The following is a 23834-nucleotide window of genomic DNA, read 5'->3' on the forward strand; positions in this document are numbered from 1 at the left end:
AATTGGAGGGTGAACTGTAATGACTACCCCCTGGTATAAGTAAAGACAGAGGCACAAAAAGAAAAACTTAATAAATTTAAGATAAATGCACTAAAAATAACCTGGGGTTAAAAATAAAGAAAATCTCAGAAAATGAAATCTATTTCCAAGAAAAACATGAAATGCACACAACAATATATATTCAATAGAAAGACATTCTGACTTAAAAATATGCAAATGACTGTGTGTTGGAAATGCTATATAGAGATCTAGACGATATATGGGCATGCCACACAAATTTGTCACATGAAATTTGATAGTGTGGGGCGAGCTTAATATTGGTTCACACACAAGTGATTTTTTCATTCAATTGGATAGAGATAGATACAGTAGTGAGTTACCGTAAAACCTCTAATTTAAGCCCAGTGGGCTTAATCTCGAGATGAAGCCCATGTCGAATTGAAGCCTCCCCCCGGTTTAGTTTGCAAAATTAGCCTAGAAAAGAAGCCCATGGTATTCTTTTCAAGATAGCATAGGCTTCTGTTTGAGATATTACAGTCACATACACTGTACATCAATTTCAGAAAACAAAATAAATTATATACAAGCTTGGTTTATACAGTAGTTTAGGGGATTTAATATCAGTTAAATACACTCCATGATACAGATTGATGTTACAGTGCCCTTATTTATTGTTTTACAAATTTACAGCATTCATTTTGAAAAGAAGCCCCCCTCTTTACTTTGCAAAAGTAGTCTTGAAAAGAAGCCCATCTTGAAAAGAAGCCTTCTCGAAAAGAATCCCATCCAAAGTTCGCAAAGGATAAAAAAAAAGCCCAGGGCTTCAATTCAAGGTTTTACGGTAATCAAAACCATTCCAATGATTTTATATTTTTGTTTTTCACATTTCCTTCTTTCTATGATATTGAATAAAAAAACCTGTAGAAAAACACCCCTGGGCTAGACAGCTTCCTTGTTGAAATAGTTTTTTGATGTTTGTGCACTCTATCGTAAGTGAATGTCACGATCACCTTTGTGTTAGAATCGGTACTGTAGCTATAAAGTTACATGTCATTGTTAAGCACATGGAACCATCTGATATCCAAGTATTACCAGGGACTTTAAAAATTCCAACACCTTTTCAAGAGGTGCCCCCTCCCCATGCATGAACAACCATCAAAATGATAAATATACCATAGCAATTTGTGAATGCTTCCTGCTTGACCCCATAAGAAAAGTGTATATTTCTCCTGATTTGTGGATGAAATAGGCAGGGTTTTAATGTTGTTTGTGTTGGTTGATTTTACTTTACATTTGTTGATTTTTCATTCAGATTTTAAGCCTCTAAAACGAGACAAATTTATTGACCTTTGCCATCTGATTGTGTAAGTGTAATTAAATCAAAATTTTCCAGGCTATATAAACCATAAACTATTACATAAAGAGGTCAATAACTCTATAATATGCAATAGGCAATCAAATAGAATGGAGTGAAAGTAAAATAAGAACTGATACAAAATTATATAAATAAGATAATATTCTATATTATGATCACGCTTCTTTCAAAGACTGAGATCACAACAGAAAACCGAGGTACTAATAAACATCTGGGATTCGAAACCTACCAATCTAAAAATACTGTAACAACATTGATCATCAAAGCCTCGATCTCCTGAAGGGAATATCAATCCACATTTCAGATTAATTGAGGGAAACTAGAAGACCCTCTAGTCTAATTAATAACAAATAACATGTAGTAAAAGGCCTTTTATCAATACCCTCTGAGCTGTTCGACAGGAGGCATAGGCTAGGCCTGCTATATCCCTCGCTAACTTGGCACTATTTTAACGATTCTAAATCAAGTGACTGATTGTTTTTGAAGTGCACATTCAAGACTCATTTTGAGAATTAAATGTAATGTGCAAGGTTTAAAAACAACCATTGCAATGCCATTTTGTTCGCAATAGAACATGTACGCTCAACAGCGGACATTTTTGTGTGGGAAATTAAACCACACAGACAGAAAAGGTAAATTGTGGTGCAAAATGTCAGTTTAAACATGCAACTGTTTAAACTGAATTAATGATGACATAGTTATGACATCTTCAAAGTGGTATATAATGTACTGTAACCCAGCAGTATACTTTTCCAAAGATAACATCAGATAAATTAAATAAAATTTAGGCCTGCTTATATTATTGTAGCAATGCTTCCTTCACTTGGTTGTGTCATTATCTTGTGTAGATTGTCCTAAGTCATACTGGTGTCAGCCTGAACTAAAAGCACAGTCACTGCGCCTAAACCAAAAAATTAGTCTTGGCTTAGGCGCAGCGTTTTTTGTTATTACTGTCTGATCATTCTCATCATCCAATCTCTTATCTGAACGTGGCGCAACTTGCATATACAGTCGGCATCTATATTTTGCAAGATTGAGAATTGCTAAATTGATTCTTGTGGTCAGATCTTAAAGTATCCACTGCATTCTCCCTACATACAAACAGCTGGCTACAATCAAGTTTTACATTCTTTTCTTCACCATATGTTCACCTTCTTGACATCAACCACTTGTACTCTCCACATGGTCACTTACTTCACCATATAGGCAGTGGATCCACAATTGCCTTGATGTACATGGTGTCTTGCTTGACGTAAGTCGGGTCTCGAAGTATACATTTACTGACAAACAGCGGGCAGCCCGATGCAATGTTCATTTCTCTGTGGCGTTTAGGCATCTGGAAGCTGCTGCTGTTTCCATCAGGAAGAAAGGAGTCACTCATGCTCCTCTGACCAGTCTCTTGATCCAATAGGATAAAAGTCACCTAAAAAACAACACAACATTCAAAACTTAAAATATTTTAATTTTTTTTTTCACACACATAAAGCTATGTCTGCACATTTTTATGTGACAAATCTATGTAAAGTGCCCATATATGGGCATGATTATGTAATAATTTACATCCAAATATAGTCATTATTACATTCATTTGTCATAAAATTTGATAGTGCAGACATAGTGTGCTTAAAATTGGTTCACACACAAGTTTGGAATTGTAGCTGTAAAGAGTTAACTTAAAAATCAGATGACTGGGAGGTAATGTTGAAGTTTGAAGCCACAATAACGTAAAGTTCACTCCTGCATAAACTTTGCCCTTAAAACAACACAAATAGGCAGTTTTTCGCCGCACGACGTTAATGGATGACGTCATAATTTATTCATCTTGCGTTGCGGAGTACGTTAATTTCAGGATTTCACGTGCTCGACGTACGTTAATTAAGGGTTTGCGCATGTGTATTTTGATTTGTTTACAAAAGGGGCGAAGCTATCGCGCTGCATGTTGTGTACTAACGTTAAAGTTAAGGTTAACGTCGTGTGGCGAAAACTACCTAACATCCCAACACTTACCTTTTGCTTGAACGGCCATGGTAGTAATGAATCATAGTTGCTCCGCATGATCACAAAAAACAATGATACATGAGTGTTCCTCCCCATGCCGTCGCCATTTAGGTACAATCGCAGACACATTTTGTAACCAAAACGTGAGGTATAAAATGGCTGACTGTACAGAGATGTTGTTTTTCCACTGACTGCCTCTCTCACCGATTTCTCTATGTCTGGGATTCTCCAAAACAGCGTGCCGTCGTAGCTGGTTTCTTCCAAACATGCAAGACGCGTTTTTACTTCAGACAATTCCACTTTCATTAGCGTAACATGTGTTTCTAAGCCACCATTATCTGTTTGAGGTACAGGTATGAAAATATCAGGGCCGTCAAGGTCATTACTGTAGAACCGGCTTGCTGTTGATACCTTTTAACTTAGTAGTGTCCGTTAGAATTCTTATTAGATAGAATTCTTGATATTGTCCGTTTAAATTCTCAGTAGTGTCCGTACAAAATTCTGAGTCTGTTGGAATTCTTAGTAGTGTCTGTCAGAATTCTCAATGGTGGCCGTTAGGAAATCATCACCACCATCCATCACATTATTACCAACATTATTGTTATTGTCATCACCAATTTTACCATCATCGATACTTACATCATTCAACCTCATCACCATCATCATTACTGTACAGTAGTTATTCATCATCACCATCAATATTATCATCATAATTATCTAAAACACCACCATCATCATAACTATCATAATTATCAACACCACCATTGATACTACCATATCATCACTAAAAATCATCAACATTATTATAATCACCATGACTACTATATTCATCATTACCACAACCACCACCACCACCATCATTACTGATGACACTATTACTCAACACTGCCACCATCACCACCTTCATATCACCGTTACCAAATACCATCATCCTCAACATTATCACCACCGACATCACTTTTGCAGCAACAATTATAACCATCAACACTACCACTGCAACCACCACCACATTTGAACCACAATTACCATTCCTTTGTTGGCATAAGTGTACAACATCACCAAACATACCATCATCATCATCATCATCATCATCAACAACAATAACATCACTTTTCCAACCACATAATTTGTGTCTCATGTTCACCTCTTCTGTCAGCTGCTAACTCATTTCCTCGTTCTCTGCCATTCCTAGCCTTCATATTCTGCAACTCTTGAACAGCTATGGCTTGATCTTTCTGCTCTTCACTAAGGATTGCAATCTGCTCTGTTATCGGCTGAATTGTTTTTGAAAGACTTTTCTGTGTTTCCTTAAACATAACCTTTACCCATTCCTATAGAAATTTTAATGAGAATTAATTAAATACACACCTAAAATCATTCAAACTCTGTCCAGATTAGATTATCCCATTTTTTTCCTCGACAAAAAACTGTTGTATGCCCATATATAGTCTTGATGCTCCTATATATGGTCATGATGTGATGCCATAATGACCATATTTAGGCATGTCACATGTTTTTTTCAAATAAAATTTTATAGCCTGGACAGGGACTTTAGACTACAATAATGAGTGCATTAATGCAAAGTTTGTGTGTAAAGTTGGCTTCATTATTTCTATTATTAAATTAAAATTTTTAAATATTTCCTAAGTTATTTTGTAATTGCATACTTTCAGTAATCCAATGAGTAATAACAATATATATTTATATATTTTAACTTAGAGGAATAGGCATGTGCTGTTGTTTCTAATATCATTGTGTGCCTACTTCTCTCAACCATTTTTCACTACCCAACACTTCAATTTATAAAATATTGGGTCTCGCCAAGAATTGAGATGCATCTGGTGAGATCATAGAGTTAATTAACATAATAAGGTCTAGTTCAATTTTTTTATCAAATTTTGAATTGGTGCTATATAAATATTTGTTATTATTATTATTATTATTATTATTATTATTATTATTATTATTATGAACAATTCTGAATAACTTGGTACTGTACTTGTATTTGATGATACTGTACTTTCTTTTTGAGTTAATACAACACTGTTATTTGTAATTAAATCCAGGTTCCCAACAAACTGCAAATGCTCACTGGATCTATTTTTTCTAGCCATTCAAGACCAAATCTCAACCATGTGACTCATTTATCATATATATCTTATTGTGTTATTTTAAAATTTGATTATATAATTTATGTAGTACAATTTAACCTGTTGTAGTAGATACATTGGTGCCCATACATATTTCACTTCCAAATTTATTTTTAATCACAATAGCCAATCAAAATGCACACATAAAATAACTCATGATTTACATTGCATTTCCTTTTAATTTTGTTTTTGTGTGTTGTTTCTTTCTATTTTACTGGCTTGTATGTAACTGTACCATTTTAAAAACTGAAAGTGCCTGCATTTTAACGAAATAATAAATAAATTATTAAACTAAAAACACAATTGTGAGTTGGCAGGGTTTTTTTTTTCAGCCTTTGTGTGTTTGGAATTTCCCAACATGAGTCATAGCATTGCTTTGTGCCTACTACATGTTTCTGTAATTACTGATACAGACTGAAACAAATAAACACTGATTACCCTTAAGTCCGCCATCTGAATTTCCATAGCCTGCATTTTATTCTTTAATAACTCATTTTCAGCTGACACATCTTGGTATTTGTTGCTGAGTAATGCGCACTTCGATACCAGATCAGCATTTTCACGCAAGAGTTTAACATTTATCAGATTCTGCTCCTCAAACTTTTTTGGTATTATAGAAATGTGGTTTGCCATATATTCTTGTTGGTGAACTTCTAAATCTTTCCTGCAAACCTAAAGGAAAATTAAACATTAATAAATCCAAATTACCAAACATATATTTATAATACAATGCATAGATGACGGCAAACCTCATTTAATGTAAATTATTATTACGTTTGATCTTGTTTAGTTAATTTATTCAAATTTAAAGCTCAGTACTGGTATAACATTAGGCTTCCAAATACTGTACCAAAACCTACGGTCTATGTTCCTTTACTTATGCTTCTGCATGTTTTTTGGAACCAGTTTCCAAATTACATAACTTCTTCCAAATCTATTTGCAACTTTAAGTCACAGAAAAGACCTATTTGTTTTCCGATGGCTTTTCACATGCGTTGTGCCTTTGATCTTGTTTTGAATTGGTGCCATATAAATTCAAGATATTATTATTATTATTAGAAGAACCTATTGTTTCTGTTAAATGTTCTAACCTCAAATTTCCGTCACTTCCTCTATCAACTATTAGCAATGTGAGTATTGCTGCATGCTGGTGTACAGTAGGCCACAGTAGGACATATATGTTTATATCATTTTCTTTGTACCTTTTCTTGGTAATAAAGTTTTAAGTAGGCCTTAATTGGAACTCCTAGACATAATTCCTGTTGTGTTTTCTATTGAAATCATTGAACGTGCAGTTAAATTTTCCCACAATTTTACTAATTCATGGAGCAAAAACCACAATAAAAACTAAAAATTGTTAATTTTCTCGCTCTCTGAAAAATGCATTTAAAGACATTCTATAATCAAATTCTCCCACAACCTCTTAGTGGGACCACTCCTTCACTCATATACAAAGCGAGATCTGTTCAGATTTTATATTTAAGGTGGTTTTGGGCATATCTGAGATAAAAAGGCAAGCATCTTAAGCATCAATGACGACTTTACTTCATAACTGGTTTTTCCCTGACTGAATGCATATAACTGAGTCAATAAATTGATCTTTATCATTCCTCTAGGGCTATTGCACTGAATAATTTATAGCTGCCTTGTTAACTTAACTACTGTAGGCCTACTGTCTATTGTCATAGCATGGTTCAAAAAGCACTTTCAGTTAATGTCACCACACGCAAACAATCAACCATGAATGCATAAAAAAAAACATGAAAGCGTTAATATATGGTAGTGCCACAAAGACAGAATAAAATGAAAGCTTAGTACAGTAATTACGTCTGCCTCAATTTCCTTTCTCTAACATTTGCTTCCGCCTAAACGGACTGACAACCAGAAGTGGTAAATCTTGAGAACCAACAATTCAATGAATGGCCAAATTAAAGCATATAAGTCATAACTAAAAGTATAACTTAATTTAAACCTGTGTTAATTTATGAGGAAAATATTTATTATTTCAATTTTCAAATTAAAGCTTCTTGCCTAAATCACAAAGTTAATTCTTTAAAATAATCTCACTGAATTAATGTATTGCCCTATTCCTAAAAACAATCATGCTATTTTGAACATACTAAACTCCTTTTTACTAATTGCCTGTCAACACTGTCATCTAAATAACTCTCTTTGAAGCCAATTAACAAGAGTTCTTTTTTTTCACAATCAGTAAAAATGTCTTAAACTTTTCTTCAATAGTTTCTCTTTATTCTTTTCACCTCTCCTTTAATTTATTCATCCGCACTCTTTCATCCTTCCCTTCATTTCTTTCTTCTTCCTTCATTTTTCCTGCTCGTTTGTACTTGACAATGCTTCCAGTAATTCTACGTTGATTTCAAACATGTATTATCTCGAAGTTAAAATTGTTTATTAAGAATCTTCAGATGTGCGAATATCAAAAAGCATGGATGTTGCTGGAATGTTTCCAGAAAAACACACACACAACAAAAAAGTATTGCAAGATGTTCACACCTCTCAGATATTTTTAAATACATAGTTTAAACATTCTACTACTGTAATCCAATTCAATTCAAATCTTTATTTTAACATAATACTCTACTAAATCTTGACTCTAGTGAACATTGCAGCTTCAGAGGTATGAAATTGAAGGTATTATTTTAACTACATGCCACCATTATTTCTCCACTCTTGTTTAATATTCTAAAATCAATCATCATGGTAGTTAATCAATAGCTCTGCATTTATTACATGTACTGTATGTGTGATATTTTTGCACATGACACTCTGCAGGGAAAATTCACGAACAAAAAGGTGTTGAAACATTTGTTCCATCAAAATTAATCCTGGTTCTCCAGCAACTGTCAGTTCCATTTAGCTTTCCATTTCATTTACTCACTTATCACACTCTATATTTTATTTTCTCTTTGTAAACATGAACATATAATATATATTATTATATGACACAAGGTCAAATGACATTTTAATTATACATAAACCAAAGCCTGAATATAAAAAAAGAATATTTTCTATTATGGGGCTGAAATATGGAATAACCTAAACAATATCAATCATTTTGGAACTACTACCATTAATATATTGATATTTATATACCTTTGAAAGACAATAATTGACAGCTGGACTAAATATATTACAAAAATAACACATTAAATTTGTCTAAATTGTCATTTTTAATACATTTATAATTTTGAATCTTTTCTTTCTTTGTTTTTAAATTTTAATGCAAATAATATTCTTTGTATCTTTTTGCAAAAATGGCTTTGTAAAAAACACCAGTATGGTGCTCAGTAGTCATATGCCTTGAAATTTTAGTAGCATTGAATTCCTAATTTTGATGCTGTAGAACCAAGGCTCTAGCATTTTGAAGTGAACCCATGCTTTATATGAACAAATGACACATTAAATATTTGAAGGGCAGTTCTTGGGAATTAAACTTGGTCACGTTACATGAATTTTTTAATGAATGTTTATATAGCGCTATTCATTTTCATTCACAAAGGTTTTTATTCCTGCACATTAGATATGGAATCAATAATGCAGAATAGGCAATTAACATCCCTGCCACACCATGGGGGTTAATGCTGTTTATTCACTAGCTAATATTATTTCTACAAATTTTTTCACATCCAGGTACCCATTTGTATACTCCTTGTTGAAAAGCGGAAACATAAACGGGTCTCCCACTATGTGTGTTTTTTCTTTAAAACAACTGTGTGTTACATTTTGTGTTTATGTTTAAATAAATATAAAAGTATGCATCATGAGTATATTTCCTGCACGATTAAATTTGTAACGGTACTGGGTTTGGTCTACAGGATCTCGTGCTTCGTACAGGTCTGCAAAAGAACGCAAACAATGCAATCAGCATCAGTCTCGACTCATTATCACACTCAAATTCCACTGCATCCCCAAGTGGCGCCATGTTGTTGATCGTGCATTACCTACACTCCAATTGTCATTATGTCAAGTAATCTAGTCTAGACTGTCAACTCATTTGCATACAATACTGTATACACGCCTACTGATCAATTTATTGGTGGTGGACTTTTGGTTCACAGGGGCGGATCCAGAGATGCCCAAAAGAGGGGGCCGAAAGGGGGGGCCGAAATTTGGGCTGATCGAGACAACAATGACCTAGGGGGTCAGGGGGCATGCCTCCGTGAAATTTTTTTGTTCTAGACGCCCGAAAATAACATTTGAAGCATTCTGGGCTATCATTTTTTTCTTTCTTTTTCTTTCTTTTTCCTTTTTTAACCTCCCAAAAGGGGGGGCCGGGGCCGGGCTGGCCCCCCTAAATCCGTCCCTGGTTCATATTTGTATAGCTATAAATTTGAAACAAAAATAAAATCATAATATAAATTTTAATGGGAGATACTAAACACAATGTAAAGAAATCTGTTTGAAAAATTCAGCGTAATTATCACATATCCATGGATGTACGCACACACATACTTTATGACATGTCGGTTGCATTGAAACCAACATAATGAAAAGTTAAAATAGGGCCTTTATGATGTATGTTGGTTGCATGGGAACCAACAAATGAAAAGTGGAAATAAGGCCTTGATAGTCAACTAAGTCAAGGTGAGTTGAGCATGCAAAAACAATAGCTAATAACAATAACGGACACGCCATAGGCCTAATCTACACGCAATCACCAATCTGTAATACTGAGCATTTCCTTTAGAGTCCATAAAGGTAATATTACAATGTTTCTATAACTGGATAAACAGGTTTGAATCACAGTATTTCAAAACTGCAAATCACTTACTATCTATTATGACTCTGCATATACATAATTCAAAGTGCACCACCTCCTTTCTAGTATTGATAAACTTACAAATACACGACATGAAAAAATGATGAAAATTGATAAGCTAACCTTCATATTACAGCATATTTTTTCAAACTCACATGGAACCAACGCAAGAGGACAATCATTTATTAGATGATTTTGTAACTAAAACAGAAATTAAAATGGAAAAAAATGTTAATATAAAAACAACCATGTAGTATATACTATTCATAAAATATTATTAATAGTGCAGACATTTTTAATTCACGACAAGGCCTGTTAATTTTTCATAACTGAGGCTACCTTAACCTTCCTACCTTTATATTGGATGCTATTTATAGCTTGTGATTTTGAAGGAGCAAATCAATGTTAAATGAAATTGTTATAGTTTATTTTCTATGAAAAATATATCTTTACCAATTTCAATTTTGCTTTTGGGTACAATGATTAACATTTTAAGCCCAGAACACACTGCGCTGATGGTCGTCAGCTGACGATACCAGGGGGAACAGGGTTGAGATGGGTCTGGACTCTCATGCCAGCAAGTTCTCCCAACCTGGCAACTGTGAAATTTATGGAGCTTGTGTTTCAAATTGTATATTGATAGTCTGTGGTAAATTGTTAATGATATTAATTGTAAGTTCCTTTCCAGAGAGCACTTGGGAAGACATAAAGAGGTCAAAGAAATTCATGGATCTCAACAATCAATAAGTAAATTAGGCCCATAATCCAACAGTTGAACCCAGAAAGTATAGAAGATATGCTGTCCCTGCAGTGGCAAATAATCAATCTACTTAGAATACTATTAATGGTGAGAGTAGATAGATGAATTTCATTTTGTTTATAGTTGTTCCCATGTTAACCAGATATGTAATCAATTCTATCTGTGGATGTGCTAATACTAGAATTTTACGGATTTTCAATCAGTCCTATAAATAAATAATTAGCAAACCTTCTGTGATATTTATATCTGACTTATGAATAGTGATGATTATTATTGCCATTATTTACGATTCATGAGAGTTATATTTTACAGGGCTTTCATTTTCTCTCTCTTTATGTTCATGTACTAATACAAAAAAGAGTGAGTAAACAACAAGACGTCATATTTCTTTTTATAAAATTTTTTTGAATTGTTCAGCAGTATTTTCATTAGAGGTAACTAGTCAACAGTTCAAACTCCATTATAATGGGGTGTTTTCTTCTAAAGTACAAAACGTATGTGTGTTGGAGGCTATTTTCGTCGTAGTTCAGGCAACGCTATAATCACTATCTCTATTGTTATAGATGCCTACGTTATGTATGGTAAACACTGTGGGCCCCACAGGTATCAAAGGTTATCATAATAGGCGTATTATACTTTTTATATAACGGATCACGTTTTGTATAGGACAGAAAAATAATTCTATAGACCTTTGACTAAGCAACAATTCTAAAAATAATATATTTAAAAATTACATTCCTCCAAAAACAGCTCTTTATACAAATAAATACATAGTCACTGGTAGTAGAACAGAGGTTCAGAAGTCCATCATCTCTTTTTTGACTACTGTATTAAAAATTTGCAATTTTATATAATACTGTTCCCCAGCCAAATGTGAAAGCATGATCAAGAGTTAATGAAAGTAGTGCAAGACCGTTAGTAGTAAATAATAATAATAATAATTTTGGCTTATATAGCGCATTATGATGCGCTTAACAGTAAAAATAAAATTCGGGAAGAAAAAAAAAAAAAAAAAAAAAAAAAAAAAAATTGATTGAATGTTTGATTGGCCAATCTTCAACCCTGGATCCATTCCTAATCTCAATTAGTAATGATGCGGAAAAAATGCTAGAATGTTTTGTTTCACAATTAAAATTCTCTTTTAAAGAATATTTTCTGTTAACACCTGGGAATCAAGGTACCATAAAATCATGGTAATTTCTGCTGCTTTCAGTCTTTGCAAGGAAAGAAGTAAAAACAAAAAAAGAACAAAAACAAGTGATAACATGCAGACCATAATGATCTTTAACTAAGAAACTGATACGTTTACTGCAATACTTAATCACTTCACAATTGTTTTTGTTTGCTTTAGTGAGATTATTTTTATCAAAGTAAATATTACATATTATCTATCTATAAACTTATGAAGTCACATGTTATTCTTGTCACGCAATGAAGTTTAATGCACTTACAGTATCAGATAAAAAAAAAATTTTATTGTGGCACATATAACCACAAAGATATTAATAGAAATAATGTATTTTACCATCTTGCTTGAAAATCAGGTAAATGTTCAAATATTTATTTCAAATGAAAAATTTAATGACTTGTTTAAAAAGGATCAATATTAAACAAAATTTAAGGATTATTTTTACAGCGCTACATTCACCAGCCCTGTGAAACCGATTTGTGAGAAAAAAATATATTCTCACTCAATATTTTTAATTGAGGCTATAGAAAATGGGACAGTCTAAAGATATTATTGAGCCTTCGATTTCATGAAGCGGTGGGAGGTAGAACGTAATAACGTCACTAAAAAGTCAGCTGCTCATGTGAGAATATTAAGTTTTCCTCATCACATGGATTCTAGGATGCAATTTGACCAAATCTATGTTGTGCACAGAACGTAGAATGATTACACATGATTGAAAATGTAGAATGATCCCGCATGAGTGAATCCGTTTTAGCGTCGTGTCCCGTACTAATTGAATGCTCCTTATTAACAGATCTGTATTTTACATCTTTTTAAAAAACATCAAATATGTTGTTATCCACTTCAAGTTAAAAACAAAGTGAAACAAATTCAGAAATTATGTCTACTGTAGCTAATTTTAAAATCTACAAGCATTATTATTTACGAATAAAAATAACAATAAATGTTAGTGTTACTAAACACATAATACTGTATGTGTTATAACAAAAAAAATGAAAAAAACCTAAATTAAACTAACTATATAAGTCTGACTTATTATTATAGATATTATTATTATTATTGTTATTATTTTTATTATTAAATTATGAATACCCCACAAAAAAAACTAAGAGGAAAACAACTGAAATTTAAAAAAAAAACAAAAAAACATTTCACCGCTGCATTAACCAGCCCTGTGAAAGCTTTTTGAGTGCTCGCTAGAAAAGAGCTTTTTAACTCGCAAGAAAAGTTATATTTTCGCTAAAAAAATGTTAATTGAAATATAGAATGATCAGACATTGTAAGGACCTGTTCAAGCTAAGCTGAAAAAAACAATGCATTCTAGAATAACTTATACAAAGTTTAAATTCTTTTAAAGTATCACAATTTCAAACCAATTCATTATTTATGGTAACATGAATTTGTATTTTTAAGTTCCTTTTGCAAGAATGACATAATTTAGGAAGTATCTGATATTTTTGCTACTCATTGTCTATCAGAATAAGATAATCAAAGCGAATGTAAACAATTTTTTGATTCACCAATTTTACACATTTTCACATCTGTCATAAGCTGGATGATTTATAATGGTTTTAGTTATCAATGATATGGTCAGTTGCAAAGAAATTCATAAATAGGAATTTGTACCTCTTCTGATGCCATTGCAGCTGAGTTGCACTTATTTGGACAATCAACAGGTTTATTTTCACAACTATGGTCCTGTGGAGATAAAAAAAGTATAGTATGTAAGAAACATTTCACAAACTTATAATTGACCAGGCCCGTAGCCAGGGGGGGTTTTTATGGTTCGGGCGAACCCCCCTTTTCTAGCGAACCCCCCTGTTTTCTAGCGAACCCCCTCAAATTTTTGAATGAGTCCCACTCGGACGGAATGTCTGTTTTTAACATCATGACTGATGAACTGAAAATAGCTTGGGCTGCAACAAATTTCAAAATAACGAAAATGATGGATAGGAAACAATCTACAGTATGTGCATGACTTGACTTGTCTTTGCATAATTTACACTTTTACACTTTACCATTACAAGTCATTGTTTAATGGTAAACACAGATGGGGAAAACACAGTGGAATTTCCCATAGCCATTATTTCATGTTACTGCAAAATGATACAGTTTAAAAGAATAGATGAAGCACATACAGGGGTGGATTTACCACCCTTGTGGAAGGTTTAAAAAAAGAAAAACAAAACAAAACAAAGAAAAAGAAAAAAATTTATCCCCCAAAACGCTTTAGAGGTTATTTTTGGGCGTCTACTGTAGAAAACAAAAATTCCCCCGGACCCCCAGGGTAGTATTAATTCGATCGCCCCCCCCCTTGTTCAATCCCCCTATTGGACATCTCTGGATCCGCTCCTGACATACAGTATATTAACTACTGTATGGTGTGGACGAAACACTTCCATCAACAATAGGCCTACAGTACTTACTGTAAAGATGTTTTTGAAAAATACAAATTTTCAAAATGCAAGGTCCTCCAATTATCAGGTGCAGATTTAGGAAGGGGCTCAGGTCGGTTTTGTCACTGCCGTCTTTTTTTACACACATTATTTTACTGTATGTATGAAATGGATGCCCACTCGTTTAAATAATTCTGGAACCACCCCTGATTATTGTTTTGTTACTCTTTTAACTTAGCTACAGTACAGTATATTATTGGTGAAGTACAATATTCACTTTGTTTTTACGATTTGGACATTTTTTTTCAAGCTACTGTATTGTGTAATATGCAATGAGTTGGATCGAATGTTAAAAAATTGATTAGAGTTGTACAATGGAGTACAGTAATATTGCAACCTTACTGTACCAAAAAAAAATATAATCAATAGTTCATAAATTTAAAAAATATGGAATTAAAAAATATGTAATAATGTTTTTCAAGAATAGCTGAGATCAATACAAATTATACTGTCTTTAGAGAGAACAGAATGAAGACAAGACATTTTTGATGTCAAATTTACACGGAATGCAAAAAGAATAGAAATGTGATGCTAATAAAACTGACATTGACTGGTTAGTGGATGTTGAACAGCTCACAATTGATGATGGATTTCCTGAGCTCTGATTGGCTGTGCATTAACTTCACACTGCAAAAAATCAGAAACTGGCCAATACCCAAAGCGAACGATAAACAAGCCATCTGCTGATGGACTATGCATTATGCAAAAACAGATTTTTTTTACGTGTTCTGGTCAAACCCTGGATCCCACTACATGCAAGTGAATTCGCATAAGAGTAAAGCAAGTGCATCAGCTTCACTTGCAGTCAAGAAGGACATAGTTGACAGGAATAAAGTTATTGTGTGCCATATTTTATTGTTCATTGTATTTGGTTTTTTTGGGTTTTTTTTGGCATAAAATACAGTATACCAAGTAGGCCTATACACCACAAAAATGCAAAGAATTATTTTTAGTTAGGTCCTTCTGATGTAAACGCACCAGGAAACAATCATCCTAATCTCTTTTCTTTTCTTTTTTTGGTGTACAGATGCTGCTTTCTTTAACATGAATTGCACCTGGGCAATGTTGCACATGGGACCAACCAGGTAAACATTCTTGAAGATGAGTGCACTAAATCATTATAGCATCAGCCCTGCAGATGATGTACAAGGTGCATTGCCAGCAATGGAACAAAATAATCTCAAAGAATTTGACAGAGTTGATCAGTAGGCCTAGAGACAAAGTTGCTACTACAGGGTGCTCTCAAATCGCTCTTCAAAGTAACCAAGTTCATATGATTTGTTTGGAGATACTTCGTCATGGGAAAAAGTGTTGAAACATTTAGAGGTAGACCTATAATGCGTTCCAATAAACAGGTTCAGGAAAGGGAATTTCAGATCCATTGTTACCTTTGCTAAATCAATATTACACATAAAGGGCGGCATTCCGAACATGCACATGCTCAATTTACTCGTGAAAATTGTTGGTTTTGGTTTTTTAAATCGATAGAATTAGCAAATCACAAAGTACATTTTGAGGAATGATAAATGAGGCATCTATAATCTTGGGTATACTTTGTAATGTTAACACAAAATCTCCTCTAGAGTTTCAAGCCATCAATTAATAATCAATATTATTATCATCATCTAAAAATGTGTGTTGGTAGTTGCCATAACAAGATGGAAGGAAACACACAGTTGGCCAAAAAAAAACATATTAGATAATGATATCTTTCAGCAGCCAATAGCTAAAATTATAATATGCATTTACAAAGTGGGTGCATGAACTGGGATGTACTGTAGTCACAACGTTTAGAGTCATACAGTAGATTCTTCTTGTTGGCCTTTTGTAGAAAGATGTGACAGTGTCTAGGGTCATGCAATCTACAAAAATTCATAGAGTGAAACCAAATTTACGAAGTGATGAAAGATTGGTGATTTGCAGTTTTCCATTGCTGATGTAACCTGCAAGTGTCAACAAAAATGATTTGGATAGATTTTTCTGGACACTTTCCTCTTAAGCTCTGGACAAAGGTAGCATGGTAAATGTTGAGATTTTTGTATGGGTATGCAGTAGTAAAGTACAAAGAAAACATGCAGTGTTTTTAGCAGTAGTTGTAAAATTTAACATAAATAATATTTTAAGAAATTTACCTTGAGGTCTTTAAATGAAATTTTCCTCTCGCAATATTGACAGGTAACTAAACGAAATTCACATTCTTTTTCTAAATGTTTCGTTAAATGATTTCGAAAAATTTTAGTCCGGCATCCGCTTTTGAAGTGTATACAGTTTACTATAGCAAAGTCACAATTTTTTAGATGATCATCTAAATCTTTGTATTCAAAAGTAGCTACACATCCATTGTGTTTGTTTAAACAAGACATTTTCTTTTTACGCAAGCGTCTTCTTGCATAAAAATCGTCCGTAATTTCATCCTTGTTAAATTGATCCTTGCAGGATGGGCATGTTGTTTCATTCCTAAAAAATAGGAAAAACATAACAAATTTATATAAGTTATTATTCTGCAATTATAATAAAGTTGACATACCAAATTTCTGTGGGTCAACAAATGCAATGCATGTTAAAATGAAACATCCAAAATAATCTAGGTACCTTATAATTGGCTTGATTCAGCAACTGACCTGGCTTACATATTCCCCTCCTAATAACCCTATTTTAAATCATTTTTTTCAGTGGCAATCCCTTTCAAAACAACCAATTTTTGGTCGTGAGAAAAAAAATCCTATTTCTGCGACAGGATTTGAACCCAGGACCCAGGGATTGGAAAGCAAGGAAATTAACCACCAAGCTATACAATTCACTTCAACTCATATTGAATTAATATGCAACTATTTTTGAATAATATAAAATATTAGTGTAGCATTTTTTAGTCTATGATATAACACTGGATATCAGGGCAATACATTTAGGGGCCAAAAGTATCTAAGGTAACCTTAGACCCGCCATGGTTAGGGCTGAGGTAAGAGTTTGTTTTCTGGTCCCCAGGTATTATTCATGCTTACAATGAAAAGACAGGCTTGAGTGATTCTGGCTATTGCATAATCCCTGGGACAATGGTTTTCACTACAATGCTAACATAGATTGGCTAACCACAATTACGACTGCCCTGGACAAAATGTATGTCAAAATACTAATGAAACATGAAATCCAAGAAAAAGTGAGCCATCAATTGCTATTCTTTACGGTTTACTGCACTCCACAAGGCTGTTTATTGTTTGAAACAATTTATTTTGTCACGTCTGGTCAGGGGCAAACAATTTTGGTGACTGACAAGTGAGCTGATTCCTTAATTCCATATCATAATGTCCTTCCATAGGTCCTGCCATTACCCATCACACCAAAAATATACTGTATATATTTTTTTTGGTGAGGGGGAGGGGTGGAAGTTGGGGAGGGGGACATGGATTTAAAAGATGTTTTAAAATATCTCAGAATAGTTTAATTTGCCAAAGGTTTTCTGGGTGCCAATGGGCTTGGTGTACCATTGTTAGGGCTTCCCCCTGGGTCTTGATTGGGACCTAGCGTTCCTGCTGGCCTCCAGATGATCGTCAGATCATCTGTCGGACAGGTTTGGCGATCTGAATGCATACCTTAAAGCAAACACTGCCTGTAACTTGGAAGATGGTATTCAAAAAGTTGCTACTGAAATTTTCAAGTAACTAATAATTTAAGAAATCAATTGGCCACTTACGGTATACAAGAATTACAGAAACGACAGCCACAAGATGCCTGCTTTGCATTCCTCAATACACTTTGACAAGCAGTGCAAATAAATTCCTCTTCAATTTTATCACAGAAAAAATGTAACGGAATGCCTTGTATTTAAAAGATGTTTTAAAATATCTCAGAATAGTTTAATTTGCCAAAGGTTTTCTGGGTGCCAATGGGCTTGGTGTACCATTGTTAGGGCTTCCCCCTGGGTCTTGATTGGGACCTAGCGTTCCTGCTGGCCTCCAGATGATCGTCAGATCATCTGTTGGTTTGGCCATCTGAATGCATACCCTAAAGCAAACACTGCCTGTAACATGGAAGAGGGTATTCAAAAAGTTGCTACTGAAATTTTCAAATAACTATGACTTAAAGTTTATAATTTAAGAAATTAATTGTCTACTTACGGTATACAAAAATTACAGAAACGACAGCCACAAGATGCCTGCTTTGCATTCCTCAATACACTTTGACAAGCAGTGCAAATAAATTCCTCTTCAATTTTATCACAGAAAAAATGTAACGGAATGCCTTGTATTTTGGGCAAGTCTATTATATATTTTTCTTTCGCCTCCATGATACAAACCTCCTTAATATCCTTATAGGCACAAACAGTGACTTTTTAAAATGCAAAGAAATGTTGTAATTATTATTTGTTGTATCCGATATAATACATGGAATCTCAATGGTCCGTGGTAATTGCTATGGAAATATAATACAAACAAAAAATATATTATTAACAATAAATTTCAGTCAAAATGTATAATACAAAAATATCAAAAAAACATTTTTATTATTGTACTGAATAAAAATTCCGCCTTGTTATAGCAGTATCAATCAAATAACAATTTTGTCTGTTACCAGCGGCGGATTTAGGAGAGGCACTGGTTCTCCCTTCAAAGGGCAAAAAAAAAAAAAGAAAGAAAGAAAAATAATATTATTGATCACCCAAAAACTCCACAGAGGTTATTTCCGGTCCGGGGCTAATTTCCAGGAGCAATGCCCCGGACCCTCTGTCTCCGATCCAATTTTAACTCAAAGTGTTAATGAACAAAGTTATGACAGCTAATACGGTAGTAAACTAGTAAAGTGGATTTGGCATTGGTCACGGGCCTGTAGGCCTAGGCTACCTACTGTCAATAGAATTAACCTCGGGAAAACCCCACTAACTAGGAAATTCTAGATGTATTCCTAAACTTTCCCGCCCACACAATCAATCCAGATGTGATCGCAGCTGTTAAATTAAGTTCCTATAGATAACAAGAGATAGGAATTAAGATCATTTTAGTACCAAACCAATGAAGAGGCTTAATTCTACACACTAGCTAGGCCATCCCTGCCTGTATTTGCAGCTAGGCCTAGGCCTAGGCCTAGCTAGGCCATTGTATAGCCACTGCAGGCTAATAAGTTGCTTAAAACATGATGTTGCCAAAAAAAAAAAATTTTTACTGACCTTCAAATTCTCTGCTATTATGTAAAGTAATAAAATAGATAAAAACATTGGTTAAGTTTGATATCCATAGCACAGAATGTTAACGTCTAGGCCTCACTCTTTCAAATGATGTGCAAGAATAACTGATGATGATGATTTTGGAAATTTGAAGGTTACAAAAATAGAATTCCAGGTATTGTATACACAGCAGTGCAACAATGGGGAAATCCCAAATCATTGGTCTGTTTGATTGGCTGCGGCATTAGCGAGTGGTTAGTAGGCCTATTACGAGTGCTGACAAGTCCTTGGTAGATATGTTTTTACGACACTCGATGCCTGGTTTATACCATAAAGTTATTATAAGTTGCTATAGTTGATACCAAGGTCATTACCTTGTTTACACCACGGAGGCCGCCTAGGTATATAAATTAATACTTCCAACTTTCCAAAAATTTAAGAATCCATCTGTATCAATACCACTATAAAACTAGGAGTTTTAAACAATTAAATTAGAGAATTGAATCGGACTGACAGGACGGGGTGCGTTATTTTTGCTGTTTTTAAATCTGTATTTTATATAATCATATATAATTATGTTATTTAGGGTTTAGGTACTACATTTAGGGGAAAAAAAAGACTGATTATATTTTAATGGAGCTGTTAATTAAGCATTAAATTTCGTTATCTTAAAAAAATTATTTCGATAGGCCTTTGCCTAATAATTAGACTAAATTGAACAAGGTTTCTTTAGAAGAAAGGGGGTTCTTTTGAAAGCCAGGAGACGATTGAGGACGTTATGGTGAGATCCGTTGGAATGCATTATAGTAAGTAAATCTTTATTTCCTAATAAAACAAACACTGAAATGTACATTTCTGATTCAGGATTAATGGAAAAGGGAACTCAAATAAAGCAAAGCTTTCAAGCTGAGACCATTGAACAAGAATAATTACATAGAATTATAATTTAAAAAAAAACACTAGGCCTATAAATATCGTATAACAATAATAATATAGATGAAAAGTAATAAATAAATAAATAAAATACCTAAAAAAGAAACAAATAAATATAAAGAAAAAGAAACACAAAAATCATACGTTGTATTTACATAATAAGTACTTAAACTAAATATGCCTATATATGAACTATTGTGACTTTTTTCAAAAAATGATTATTTATACTTTTTTTTAAATAAATGTAAATTTGATGATTGTTTTATACAGGCTGGAAGATTATTCCACAGTTTAGCTCCCGTGTAACTAATGGACTTTAAACCAAGAGTTATTCTTCTAAGATTTATTTTAAATGGTCATTTCATTGCTTCTAGTAAAACGATTGTGGATATCACTCACTCTTTGAAAATTTGTGGTAAAGTATTTTTATCCTATTAAAAACATAAAAATAGCAATGGGTTTACAGTGGATGTCAAAAATATTTAAAGACCTAGTAGTAGAAATAAATAAAGGAATTGATGCATGATAATAGTTGACTTTACAAACAATAATTTTTTTTTTTTTTTTTTTTTTTTTTTTTTTTTTAAATTAATAGGTACGATTTGGAGTGTTGGGTTTGCCATACCCCAACATAAGACTGCATAGTTTATGTGTGGCACAACCAGAAACTATATAGGACTAGGCCGTATTTAATAAAATGGAAGTCGGCAATACCGTCTTCGCCTTATTTAGGCCTAGGCACCAATAACTTGTGACACTTTAGTTGGAATATAATTTACGTGAGTGGAAAAAGTTAAAAAATTCGTCAATATAAACACCGGGAAATTTTTAATGAATTATAAACTTTTAACATTTTACATATACATTTTCAACGCGAAAAAAAAATCAGAATTTATAATATTTAACAAGAAATAAACCGCTAAATATACATGCATTGAAATTAACTATTATTAGCAACAATAATCTTGATCAAACAAGTGCTATAAGGGGTCGTTCACAATCAACATTTTCAAGTGTACAAGTATAAATAAATATAATGCGTATTATTTATATCTGTACGTATACCGTACCTGATGAAGGGCGATGCCCGAAAACGTTCGTGTACTCAATAATCTACTTTTAGCAATACTAGACACCTCTCAAGAGGTATGTATATATACAGAGATATATATAGAGATGTATATATATATATATATATGTATATATATATATATAGCCTATATATATATTTATTTATTTATTTATGTCAACATCATGAATCCTGATGATGACATAATTAACGTCGAAATATTGAATCCCGACAGATGTTTACATGATTACAATGAAAATAGGTTTTAAAAAGTGGACCTTTAGAAATTTTAGGGTCCAGCGTTTGGGGTTTGTGTGCGGAAGGTCCAACAATTTTTGAGAGCATTATAATATATAATGAATTTCTGAAACCCATAATTAGTAAATATTCTATTTCAATTTTCAATATTATACCGTAATGTATAATATAAATCGTCTTCATTTACTGCAGAAAAGAGCTCTCAGAATAATTTATAAGGCTCATCTTCATCATTCTTCTCTGTGTTTATTTATTAAAACAAAAACACTTAATATATTTGACTTGTACAAAAAAAATGTTGCATTGTTTATGTTTCAGTATTATAGAAGACAATACCAGCTGCGTTTGATGACTTTTTCCACACTTTTGAATATGTACGTACATATAATACAAGAAACAAAGAAAATTTTTATATCGCTATTAAGAACCAACATTGGACAATGGAGTATTACGCATGAATTAAGAGTTTGGAATTATTTACCAAGTAAGCTTAGAAATTGCATTAATATTTCGGCATTTAAAAAGCATTAAATACAAATTACCTAGATAAGTATAGACAAAATTCATTAAGATGTTTACCTACCCTAAATTTTCATATATGCAGTGAATAAATTCTCAAAAAAAACAATATTTAAGCAATAGATAGATCAACTCATTTATCATTGTTTTTTTGGTTTTTTTTCTTTATTATGCTTTGTATTTTATTTTTAGCTTTCAAGGGTCCTACATGTAGAGCAATGCTTGTGGGGGATACTCTTTTCCGCATATTTTGAAAAGTATGTTTTATAGTGACATTTGTGGAATCAAGAATTACATTGAATTGAATTGAATTTTTATTCATTGGGTGTTTTTAGGGACCGGAAGAAGTAACATTTTATGTCTTTTACAACTGTACCTCTGCAAACACCTAAGCTGATCAATCTTCAACAAATTTCATATTAAGATAAAAATCAACGGTTAAAGAGCTGAGAAACGAAATGCAATGCATGCCCTATACTTATCGCATTTTGGGATAATGAGGATCGATTTTAGCGAAATAATAGGATTTTAGAAAAATCTGATTGGCCATAATCTGATCGAATCTTTTTAGAGCTTGATATTTGGTTTGCTGTTGGTAGTGGTATCACTTTTGTTACTACAGCATCAATAATTTGCTTAAACATCTTGAAGAAAGTATGTCCCAGTGCCCTACCCATTTTTTTAAATACTTTTACAGAGTGTGATACCACATCATATATTTGAAAAGGAAGAGTACGTACTGGCAAGCCTGAAAATCCTACCCACCCCGGCGACGGAGGCGTTTCTTTCCATAAGCAAACATCCATATACGCAAGTGGACTTCCGTCTCCTGACTTCAAACGAGCACTCACGATTATTCAGTATGACAGGACCAGTAGGCTTAATCAGTATAAATAATTAAGGACCACGGATAGATGTTCTCTCAGAATAACAATGACCTTGCGCATCCACCCACCCACCCATGTGTTGACCAATCAGTCAACAAATTTGATTGTAATTACTATGATTAAGGTTTATTTTAGTGATAATTTGTTTAGTTCCTCAAAATGTAAAATCAACATAATACATCAGGGATAAATTTCCCCCTCCCCAACGTCGGACCCCCATCTTCAAATCCTGGGGCCATCCCTGGCGCCATCCCTGGCGCCATCCCTGGCAGGTTGGGTTACAGAACCTTCTCTTGAGG

At 33.3% G+C, this 23834-nt stretch overlaps 1 protein-coding gene across 2 annotated transcripts; it reads right to left on the reverse strand.

Annotated features, from left to right (window-relative positions):
• Nucleotides 1-810: 810 nt before the first annotated feature.
• LOC117120142 (TNF receptor-associated factor 3-like) lies at nt 811-21905 on the reverse strand. Of its 2 annotated transcripts, XM_033265162.1 has the most exons (10): nt 19873-21905; nt 18951-19121; nt 18403-18526; nt 16844-17168; nt 13882-13953; nt 10427-10504; nt 5962-6195; nt 4518-4704; nt 3383-3711; nt 811-2798 (listed from the first exon to the last, which is right to left on the reverse strand). In XM_033265162.1, exons 2-10 carry the CDS (start codon nt 18994-18996, stop codon nt 2571-2573), a joined length of 1623 nt encoding a protein of 540 aa, XP_033121053.1. In that variant the 5' UTR covers nt 18997-19121; nt 19873-21905; the 3' UTR covers nt 811-2570. The 2 variants fall into 2 exon arrangements, with proteins under 2 accessions (XP_033121053.1, XP_033121052.1); XM_033265161.1 differs by lacking the exon at nt 18403-18526 and having other exon boundaries at nt 18827-19121; nt 19873-21904.
• Nucleotides 21906-23834: the final 1929 nt, after the last annotated feature.

This window comes from Anneissia japonica, unplaced genomic scaffold (assembly GCF_011630105.1).
Source record: "Anneissia japonica isolate Jap-2015-1 unplaced genomic scaffold, ASM1163010v1 scaffold401_len1656234_cov178, whole genome shotgun sequence".
NCBI lineage: Eukaryota > Metazoa > Echinodermata > Crinoidea > Comatulida > Comatulidae > Anneissia > Anneissia japonica.